Below are 10897 nucleotides of genomic sequence, written 5' to 3' on the forward strand. Positions count from 1 at the left end.
TTTTTTGGCCGTACACGGGCCTCTCACTGTTGTGGCCTCTCCCGTTGCAGAGCACAGGCTCCGGACGCGCAGGCTCAGCGGCCAAGGCTCACGGGCCCAGCCGCTCCGCGGCATGTGGATCTTCCCAGACCGGGGCACGAACTCGCGTCCCCTGCATCGGCAGGCGGACTCTCAACCACTGCGCCACCAGGGAAGCCCCAGGGCTCCCACTTCTGATCAGTATCGCTGCGGTCTCTGATGGGCCCGTCGTGACTTTCACCACCTCATCTCTCACCGTCACCCCAACCCAAGCTCACCCTGACTCCGACTTGAACCCAGCTCTTCCTGGTCCTAGACCCCCGCACAAATCTGGGTTTCTGCCCGACCCGTTCTGGATCCCCTTTGCCCACCCTGATTCCCAGCTCCTGTCCAGATGGCCCGAGTCCTTCAGCTGACCTCAACTCCCAACTCGGCCTCAGACCTTGCTCCTGACCCTGACTCTGACCCTGAAGTCTCCCCTACAGCTCACTCCAAATCCCCACCAAGACCCCACCCTATCAAAGGAGCTATCCAACTCTGGTGTGCTCTGCATCCAAGATATTTAAAGAAGGCCAGCTAGAGAGAGAGCTGGGACAGCGTCACCAACTGAAAAAAAAAAAAAAAGTCCAGAAATTTTGCAATTACTCGACACGGAACGCCACTCGGATTTAAAATTCCTGATTAAAAAGCCAGGTCACACACTGCTGGTGGGAGTGTAAATCAATACAAGCACAATTCAAGAAAGCCGAGCTGTGCCCCTTCCCTGTGGCCAAGCACATCCACTCCCGGGCATCCATCCAAGAGAAAGGAGCCTCCTGCCCACCATCACCACCCCCGGCACACGTGTTCCCAGCAGCGCTTTCATAACCAGTCCCCGCCACTGGAAATAGCTCAAGGGCCCATTAACGGGAACGGGTCAACAACACTGGTACATCCATACAATGAAATACTCCACAGCCGGGGAAAAGAACCAACTCCTGCATCACACACACTGAATCTCGCAAACATGATGCCGGGGTAAAGACGTGAGACACAAAAGTGGACAGACAGGAGGACTCCAATTATGTGAAACTCAGAAACAGGCAGGATGACATCAGATGATTAAGGTCAGATTAGTGGGCACCTTTTGGGGGGTGCTAACCGGGAGAGGGTGTGAGGAAGCCTGCAAGGGGTTGGAAATGTTCTCTTTGGTGGTTATGCGGGTCTACACATATGTAAAAATTCATCAAGCTGTACGCTTAAAATTTGAGCACTTTATGTATGGTATGTTTTCACAAAAAAAGAAAAAAATTTTGAGTTGGGACTTCCCTGGTGGCGCAGTGGTTAAGACTCCACGTTCCCAATGTAGGGGGCCCGAGTTCGATCCCTGGCCAGGGTACTAGATCCCACACGCATGCCGCAACTAAGGAGCCTGCGAGCCACAACTAAGGAGCCCTTGAGCTGCAACTAAAGGAACCCATGTGCTTCAACTAAGGAGTTGGCAAGCCACAGCTAAGGAGCCCTTGAGCTACAACTAATGGAACCTACATGGTGCAACTAAGAAGCCGGCAAGCCGCAACTCAGGAGCCCTTGAGCTGCAACTAAAGGAGCCCACGTGCTGCAACTAAGGAGCCGGCCAGCCTCAACTAAGGAGCCTGCCTGCTGCAACTAAGACCCGGTGCAACCAAATAAATAAAATTTTAAGCTAATAACAATAAAAATAATAAGCCAGCATATAGTCCTATTAAGGCATGAGCTTATGAGGGTTGGGGTGCAGGTGCCCAGATGCTACAGGAGCTCAGGCCCTGTTTCTGGGCACTGGGAAGGGGGCAGCAAGTGGCTAAGGATGCTGAGAGAGCCAGGGGATGAGGCCCCCTCATGACTCTGGTGCATCAGACGCGGGAGTCCTGCCTGATCCTGGCTCTAAATCTCCCAGACCTTGGCCCTGCTCCAGGCAACCACAAATCCTGACGTGGCCCTAAATCCCACCCCTCCCAGCATCCCTGAAAGCCGTGCCCCAGCCCCCTCCCCGCACCCCCCCCCAGCCAGTGTCCACGTTGCCACGGGAGCTCCCCGCCCGGCCCTGAACCCTTCCATGGCTCCCCGTCTCCTAAGAAAAGCCCAGGCTCCTCATCCTGGCCTTTAGGGTGTGACCCTTGTCACCCTCTGCTGCCCATCTCTTGCCACTTATGCAACTTTCTCTTCAGCCATGCCAGGTATCTCCCTCTGCTTGACGGGGAGTCCAGACCTTCAGGTTCTTTACTCCTCACCTAGCTAGCGAATGTCCCTCCTGCTGACAGACCAGGCTGGCCTCTGACCTCACCTCCACCCCAGAGAGTCCATGCTCATTCTCGGCCTCTCTTATGTGCTGAGCTGTGTCCCCCAATATTCCTGTGTTGAAGTCCTAACCCCCAGTACCTCAGAACATGACTGTCTTTGGAGATAGGATCTTTAAAGAGGTAATGAAGTTAAAATGAGACCCTTGGGGCCCTTAGGGTGGGCTCTGATCCAATATGACTGGGGTCCTTATAAGAAGAGGAGATTGAGACTGAGACATGCCCAAAGGGAAGACCGTGTGAAGACACAGGGAGCAGATGGCCATCTCAAGCCAAGGACAGAGGCCTCAGAAGAAACCAACCCTGCTGACACCTTGACCTTGGGCTTCTAGCTTCCAGAATTTTGAGAAAATAAATTTCTGTTGTTTAAGCCATCCAGTCTGGGGTACTTGGTTATGGCAGCCCCAGCAAACTAACGCAGCCTCCCTTGGTCGTGCCTTCTTGCCATCCTAGCCCCGAGCCCGCAGGGCTGTGGTCACCTGTGCCCCAGTCCTTTCCCACTAGACCAGAGGGCAGGCCTGCTCTGACTCATCGCTGGGTCCCCAGCATCACCCAGCTCAGAAGAACAAGTTATGTTTGCTGAGCGTCCGTCCTTCCCTGCAGCTCTCTCTGTCTCTTGTGCCTGCCTCTGTCCTGCTGTCTGTCTGCCACTTAACAAATGTTTCCCGAGGCCTTGGCGTGGGCTGGTCCCTCTGCCTGGAACGCTGCTCCCCACTCTATCTGCCTGGCGATCTCCTCCTCACCCTCCAGGGCCCAGCACAGGCTCTGTCCTCCGCGAAGTCACCGCCCCCGACGACTTCAGGCAGAGGGTCTCTGCCCTGTTCCCTCCACCCTGGCTCCATCTCCCCTGTCGCTGTCCTAAAGGCTGTAGCCATCTGGGCCCCAGAATGTCTCCTCCTTCAGGCTAGAAACCCCTCAGGAGCAGCTCTGACTCATCTGGGGTCCCCAACGGGACGTGTGGATTGAAGGAACAAGGGTGGCCCGGCTCTCCCTCCTCCAGGCCTTCGCCTCTGCTCTTCTCCCACCTGGGGCGACCCTCTCCTTCTCGACTAGCCAACTCCTGCTCCTCTTTAAGGCTCCAGCTCCACGTCACCTCCTCTGTGAGGTCCTCCCTGACTGCCCAGGCGGTCAGTGCCTCTCTCGTCTGGGGTCGCCCTGCCCCCTAACACACCCTGACAGCCTGGACAGTGACCCCCGTCCCAGACTGTGGGCTCCTTAGGGCCCAGGCTGCACAGTCTGGGGCTGTGTCTTTGGAATGAACGAAAGCATGAAAGCGTCTCCTCTCCCTGCTGTCACCTGACACTTCGACCCTCAGCCCCAGTCCCCAAGCAGCTCCAACCTAAACATTTAAGGTAACATCCCCTCTGCAGGGATACTGGCTGCAGAGGAAAGAGTGGCTTGAGGGGAAATTTCCAGCACTCCATTTCCCTTGTTCTCACTGGCCCTGCCCCCCACTCCTCCCAGCCCCCACACAGCCCGCGCACCCCTGCAGCGCTCAGCTGGGCCAACAGCAAAATGGCCAGAGCTGTCCTTCAGGCCTCTTTTTTTTTTTTTGCAGTACGCGGGCCTCTCACTCTTGTGGCCTCTCCCGTTGCGGAACACAGGCTCCGGACGCGCAGGCTCAGCAGCCATGGCTCACGGGTCCAGCCGCTCCGCAGCATGTGGGATCTTCCCGGACCGAGGCACGAACCCGCGTCCCGTGCATCAGCAGGCGGACTCTCAACCACTGCGCCACCAGGGGAGCCCTGCCCAGGCCTCTTTTGCTGCCCTCTCCTTCCCCTCCATCAGAGCCCAACCCAAGAAAAGGGTCTCATCAAATCATCCCCACCAGCAATGAATAGGGAACTCCATTTCCACCACGACCCAAAGCTAGGTGATGTCTTAAGGGGACCCTCGAGGGCGCAGCGACCCTGGCAAGGGGCCTGCTGAGCCTGCTCACCCTGGAGGCTGCCTCAGCCTTGGCCCAGGCGGGGTTCTCTCTCTCTCTCTCTCTCAATCTCTCTCTCTCTTTTGACTTTAGAGAAATACTGATGCCTAATCCCTCCCCCCGACACTCTGATTTCATTGGGACAGAGACCTAGGCGTCCGAAACTTTTAAGCCCCCCCTCCAGGTGATTCTAATTTGCTACAGCCCCCTGGCGCCTTCAGAAGGCCCCCCTCAAAGCCTCGTTCATTCGCAAGGGAAGTTTGGTTGGTTGCTTAGGGTCACCCCTCCCTTCTCCCATCGCAGGCAGCGGGCCACTTTTTAGAGGAACAGGCAGGCAAAAGCAATGCAGAGCCCGACTGGGCCCCTCAAACCCCACCATCCTTGGGTCAGACCCACCAGGGGCGGCCACGCCCCTGGGCTCACACTCAGTTGCCCGACTGCCCCAGGCCTGGGACGCTGGGTCCCCTCCGCCCTTCCTCGCCCCTCCCTCCCCGGACTTTCACTTCTCCTCTGCATTTCCCCCAGCCGGTTTTAGCAGACTTGGGCCAGCTTCTCGTTAGCACTTACCGAAAATGGGGCTAAATATAGAGGGCCCAAGGGCTTCCCCTCACCCCTCCTGGCCCCGCTTGGCCTGTCCCCTGGGTCCCCTGTCTACAAAGCTTGCTTCAATCAAGGCTGTGGCCTGGGAGCCCCTGTGGGCAGGGTCTGCACTGCCGGGAACCTCTGCTCGCCCACTGGCCCAGCCCAGCCTCCCCAGGAGTCGCATTTCACAGCCCTATACCCCACAGCTGTCCCTGGGCGGCCTCCAGGGATTGAACATTTCTGAGTGTCAGGAGGGACGGATGGAGATACAGGCAGCAGACACAACAAGAGAGGTGGCCCTACAGCTGCGCTGACAGAAGCTGCCACAGCCAGGCAGGGCCCCGGACACGGATGGAGACCATGCAAACGCACACAGGGACAGGTGTGCACAGATCCCAGACAGGAATGTTTGCAGATGAAGACACAAGCCCAGACACAATGACACAGGTAGATATGCAAAACACACACCCAGACGTGTGTGGGCACACCTGTGCTTACACACACTCACACACCGAGTCACCCCCAGACACGTACACACTCACACCCCAGAGTCACTCACAGACACACAGATAGACACAGATGTGCATACACACACAGACACCCAGGTCACTCAGATAGACACACACAAGATGTACACGCACACACACACACACACACAGACACCCAGAGTCACTCAGACATACAGACACAGATGTGTACGCACGTGCACATACACACACACACAGTCACAGACATAGAGACAGAGATGTGCATACACACACACACACACACAGGTAACTCAGATAGACACACACACAGACATGCATGTACTCACACTCCCAGAGTCACCTCCTCCTGGGAGATGGCCAAGGTGGACCCCTGAACTCAGGTCACAGATGTAGAGCCCAAGACCAAGCAGTGATCTGCCCAAGGTCACACATGTATTAATTCATGTCCACGCCAGGGAACCCAGGGCAGGCCTCACAGGCAGGGCAATTCTGTGAGAAATCCCAAGTAAAGGGTTTAACCCAGCGCCCAACACGTACAAAGCCCCCATTCAACCCCAGACAGGGAAGAGACGGCATGCGTGTACAGATGCCCTGGGTCCCTGTGTCTACACTGTACATGCACACGCGCGCGCACACACACACACAACCACAGCTGCATACATGGTCACCTCAGTAAACAGTCACACAGCATCTGGCGAGCGGCCTTCCTTCCGTCTCACAGCCCTCCTTGCCTCCCTTGCCTTACTCATACCCACTCATCCTCCACATCTCGGACCACACACGCCCTCTTCCAGGAAGCCCTCCCTGACACCCCATCAGCTGAACTGGGCAAGTCTCCTGGGCTCCCCCAGTCCCCTGTGCCTCCCCTGTCCCAGCCGTGACCCCTCAGCCTGTGCCTCCTTCCCTGTCTGGTGACAGGTCTGTCTCCCCCACTGGACTGGGGACTCCAGGAGGACACACCCCTGAAGCTGCCTTTTTCAGCTCTATTTTCAACATCCAGCACAGAACTGCTCAATAAATACATGTCGATGACAGATCACAGGGATGCCCGCATACACGGATGCACAAAGACACGCACCAAACCAATCATCCCCGCAGACACCCACAAATGGGACACATCCCCACACATCCCCATGGTCAGACCTAGAGGGCCGCAAACAAAACAACCTTGAAGTATGGACGCTTGCCGAGTTCCAGGCCCCGTGGTAAGCATTTACCTATTACCTCACTTAACTCTCCCATCAGCACCGCGGAGAGATAACTATCCTCACACAGAGATGGACACATTATGTCAAATGAGCGACAAATACAAATCGCTTTGTATGGTGCCTGGCGCACGACATTCACACAGTCGACTGACATTTGGTGGATGAGGCAGGTCATGAGCACACAAACGTAATAAATTTTCAGTCAGTGATAAGTGCCATGAAGAAGAGATAAAGCAGGGCGAAGGGACTCAGGATGGCGGGATTGGTTGCCAGTTTAGATGGGGCAGGAAGGGAAGGCCACCCCGAGGAGGGGACATCTCAGGCGAAGGAAGTGAGGAAGTGAACCAAGAGAGCATTGCCAAGGCTACCCCCCTAATGCCACACACAAAAGCCCCTCACACACGGGACACCTGACAGTCGCACACAGAAGACTCGGAACTACCGCGCGCACACACAGACACAGACGCACACACTCAAAGGTCCAGCAACCCAGCCTTCCAGCCCCTGTGCTGTCCCTCCCCAGGGTCACTCATGTCGCCCACCCACCAGCCCTCTGTATAGGAGCTTGCTACCAACACCTGGCTCCATCCCCCTCCCCCAGACCCCTCAGAACAGGGCAGCAGAGAAGGCGAGAAGAGGTCGGAAGCCCCCCGGCGCCCCCCTACCCACCCCCCCCCGTGCTGATGTGAAAGGGGAGGGGAAAGAGAAGCTGGAAGTGGGAACCCAGGATGGGAAGAGGGGGCAGCTGCTGAGGTACAGAGTCAAAGGGCAAAGGAGACAGCTGAAGAGGAGGGGCAGGGCGGGCCGGCAAGCGGCCGGCAGGACGAGCCCCACGGTGCTGCCAGTGCTCGGGCCCCTTACCTGGAGCCCCCATGCTGGAGTGAACCATGCTGCCTGCCCCGCAGGGCTGGGGGGACGACTGTGCCATCTCCCCGCCCTCTCTGGGGGCCAAGCCCTCTCCGCCGGAAGTCACCCAGGGAGGAAACCACAGGGCCCGCCCCCTTCGGAAGGGAAAATACCCGTGCCCGAAGGCCCACCCCAGCAGGCAGCGGACCCCAAATCATGTGTGTGTGTTGGGGAAGTGCGGGTAGTGGCGTAGAGTGCAAGCAGGCTGGAAGAGCTGACTCCTACAGCTGTGCCCCCAGAAGGTGCCCCTAGCCCTTGTGCCGCCTCCACCTTGCCAACACATCTGGAACAGGGCATGTGGGTCTGGGAGAGAAGGTGGATCCATAACAACACCACTAAAACACTGGCTAGGAGTTCTGGGTGGGGGGAGGGGGGCTTTCCCAATGCTAGGCCCCCTGCACCTCGCATTTAACAGGCATCATCTCTGGAGGCGCTCACTATTTGCCCCATTTTACAGACAAAAAGACTGAGGACCAGAGAAGTGAGGTGTCCTCCCCAAGGGCCCAGAGCCAAGAAACGCTGAAGCCAAGAAGCAGGGCAGCAGGATGTGTTCGCGGTAGGTTTCCGCAGGCTGTGGGGAGTCGGGAACCCAGCCGTGCATCTGCCCGCAGGTGAGGCGTCCGGGGCCACCACTGGGAGAATCGGTACCCGTTGTCAGTGGTAGGACCGGCGGCAGGTCCGGGCCTTGCCCTGGAGCAGCAAGAGGTTTGCCAGGGGGCAAATGCAGGCGCCGTAGGCGGCTGCGGCGGAGGGAAGTACGCGGTCCCGGGGCTGCTGGCTGGCCCTTCGCGCTGCGGCGCTCCCGGACCAGCTGTTCCCTCCGCGCCCGCCAGAGGACGGCAGCGCCCAGCCAATGGGCCAGAGGGCGGGGCCGGCTGCGGAGGAGGGAGCCCCTCCCGCCGCTCCCAGTCCCCTTCCCCGCCCCCGCGCGCACACCTGCGAGGGTCACACAAAGGCGCCGGACTCCCGGCCCACGGCGGCGCAGACAAAGGCGCGGCCGAGCCCGCTGCCCTCTCCCTCCTCCCCGCGCCCGGTCCGAGGCTGCAGGGCCGCCTGGAGCCTCCAAACAACCCACCTGCCCGCTGCGGGCCCTGCAGAACTCGCTGCGCCCCACGCTGAGGGACCCCCAAACCACGCGCGCGCACACGGACGCCTAGACTCTCATACACACGCTCAAGTGTTTCTACACATGGACCCCAGCACTTCACACATACGTGTGCACATGCAGACACACGGGGACACTCCTCTGCGCACAAGCCCTAACACCAACGCTCCTTACCAACGCTCCCGTGTACAGATCCCCCTCCTGTGCTCCGGCACGCGGACACACGGGCACAAGGGTACATCTACCCAAGTGTGCCCAGGCATACCTCCTGGCCATGTGTGCCCACATTCACACCCACGCACGATATAACACACAGGCAGACCTTCGTGAGTGCCTTTCTGCCTGTACACGGGCCCTGTGCACCCAGAGACGCCCAGGCAGGGAGACCCACTCCACGGCGGGGGGAGAATGACCGCGGTCCTCACGTCTGCACACACAGAGGGGGCAGTTCCCCCTCTAGCTACACTCCACAAGATTCCATATTGTAAAGGCCATTTCACTGAGGAGATCCAGAGACCATACAGCATCAGCTGGGCTCCAACTCAGACCTCCTGCCTCCTGGTCCACCTCTTTCCCACTCTCTCTCTCTCTCAGATGCAGCGTTTTTATACCGGAGGGTCTCCTTGGAAGCAGTCTGGTGGCAGTGGTACTGGGGCCTTGTCTTGAAGTTGCATTGCCCAGTAAGCTCTGCTTTGATTTAGGATTTATGTTTTGGGGGACTTTGAAATGAGGGTAATAAGGACATTAGAGCGGGGTGTGGGTGGAGCAAAACCCCACCAAAACACCCCCATGCTCCACCCTAGACATAGTCATCATCCATGTCAGGAGCGAGCTTTGGGACACAACCCAAAGCAGGGAGAGAAGCACCACCCATTTCTGGTGCTGTCCTCCCAGGTCTGCAGCTGAGTGGCAGAGCTGGCGAAAGCCTTACACGCCTCCCCGTGGGGTGAAATCACCGCACCCCTCTTGCCTCCCAGGCTGGCTCCACTATTATCGCCTGTGGCAGACCAGAACTGAGTCCCTGAGCTGGAGTCAGGGCATCTTGAAGAAGAATGGGCCTGAGACTTCCACCTGCCCAAGAGAGGACAGAGGGGCAGAGTCTGGGCCACACTGGGCGGGTAGGGCCTGGCAGCCAGGCACGGGGAGGCCTGGGCAGGAGAGATGGTGGCCTCTCAGCTGGAGAAGAAGCCTCAGGCCATGCTGAGCAAGGCAGGTAGGGCCTGGGAGCTGGGGAGCAGCGGGGGGCCCCTGGGGGTGCAGGGAGCCTGGGAGGGAGGCGGCACAGGGGAGGCCAGGCTGGGCTCAGGGCTGAGCGGTAATTAAAGGAGACGTAGGGGGCTCCCCAGGGCCAGCGGGGCTGGTAACTGACACACGGGCCCCATTGCTCCGCTCATATTTCTCACCGGATCGATACGTTTGACTCCCGACAAGACAATAATCGCTTGTACGCGGCCAGCGAGTCGATCAAATACATTATTAGAGCGAGGTCCCCTGGGGGCCCGGCGGGGAGTGGTGGGGGGGAGCAGCCAGCCCACCGGGGACAGCAGAGTGGGATTCTTCACCCCTCAGGGCCCCCAGCCATGGCCTCTTCCTCTCGGCCGCCCCTGGGGACCCTCTCTGTGGCTTGGTTCCCCAGCCTCTTTTTGCATCCGGCGGTGTCTGGCGACCTCTCCACTCAGCCCCCGGCTGCACCCCCACTCTGCCTGGGGATACAAGCAGTGTTTCCCCAAAGTGCTGCCCCATCTGTAGGGCTGTAGCATGTGGGAGCTCAGAGAGGCCCCTCAGACCCCCAGCTTGGCAGGAGGTAAGGAGTCTGGGTTGCCTGTGAGTCAACAACTGGGCCAGAATATGAACTTGAGCCTAAAATTCATTGACATCAACCTCCCTTTGCATCTTAGCATTCGGCCTTCAGCAGAGCTCAGGTGAGGGCAGCCTCTGGGGAGTAGAGGGGTCGGGGAAAGCTGGCTTAGGGGCCCAAACGCATAGGAAAGGAGGATGAGGGGTGGCAGACAGACACACAGACGAAAATATATCTGGTTGGTCCTACAGCAGGGCCATGCAATCCTCCAACAGGCCTCTGATACTATGGAATCAAACCCAGCCTGGCCTGCCCTGGCACTGCTTGTCCACCTCTTCCTGACTTCTGGGCTCGAGCCTTCATTTCCTGTTTACACCCCTGCTTCGTCCTCAGCCCTGCCCTCAGAACTGCTTCTCCAGTGGCCCTAAGTCAAGACCAAGCTATAAGCACCCGATGTTCTGCTTAGGAGCACCCAGCATCCAGGGACTTCAAATGTTTCTTCTCCATCGTCACCGTCATCATCAAAAGCAGCAGCATCACTATCTATTCT

General features: G+C 58.3%; 1 protein-coding gene across 7 annotated transcripts in view; it reads right to left on the reverse strand.

Annotated features, from left to right (window-relative positions):
* Window positions 1-7427, reverse strand: part of POU2F2 (POU class 2 homeobox 2) — a 29973-nt gene extending 22546 nt beyond the window's left edge. For all 7 annotated transcript variants that reach the window (XM_060083547.1, XM_060083546.1, XM_060083544.1 and 4 more), the window contains exon 1: window positions 7400-7427. In XM_060083547.1, coding sequence (XP_059939530.1) covers window positions 7400-7427 — 28 coding nt within the window. The remainder of the gene's footprint in view (window positions 1-7399) is intronic.
* Window positions 7428-10897: the final 3470 nt, after the last annotated feature.

This window comes from Mesoplodon densirostris, chromosome 19 (assembly GCF_025265405.1).
Source record: "Mesoplodon densirostris isolate mMesDen1 chromosome 19, mMesDen1 primary haplotype, whole genome shotgun sequence".
Lineage (NCBI taxonomy): Eukaryota > Metazoa > Chordata > Mammalia > Artiodactyla > Ziphiidae > Mesoplodon > Mesoplodon densirostris.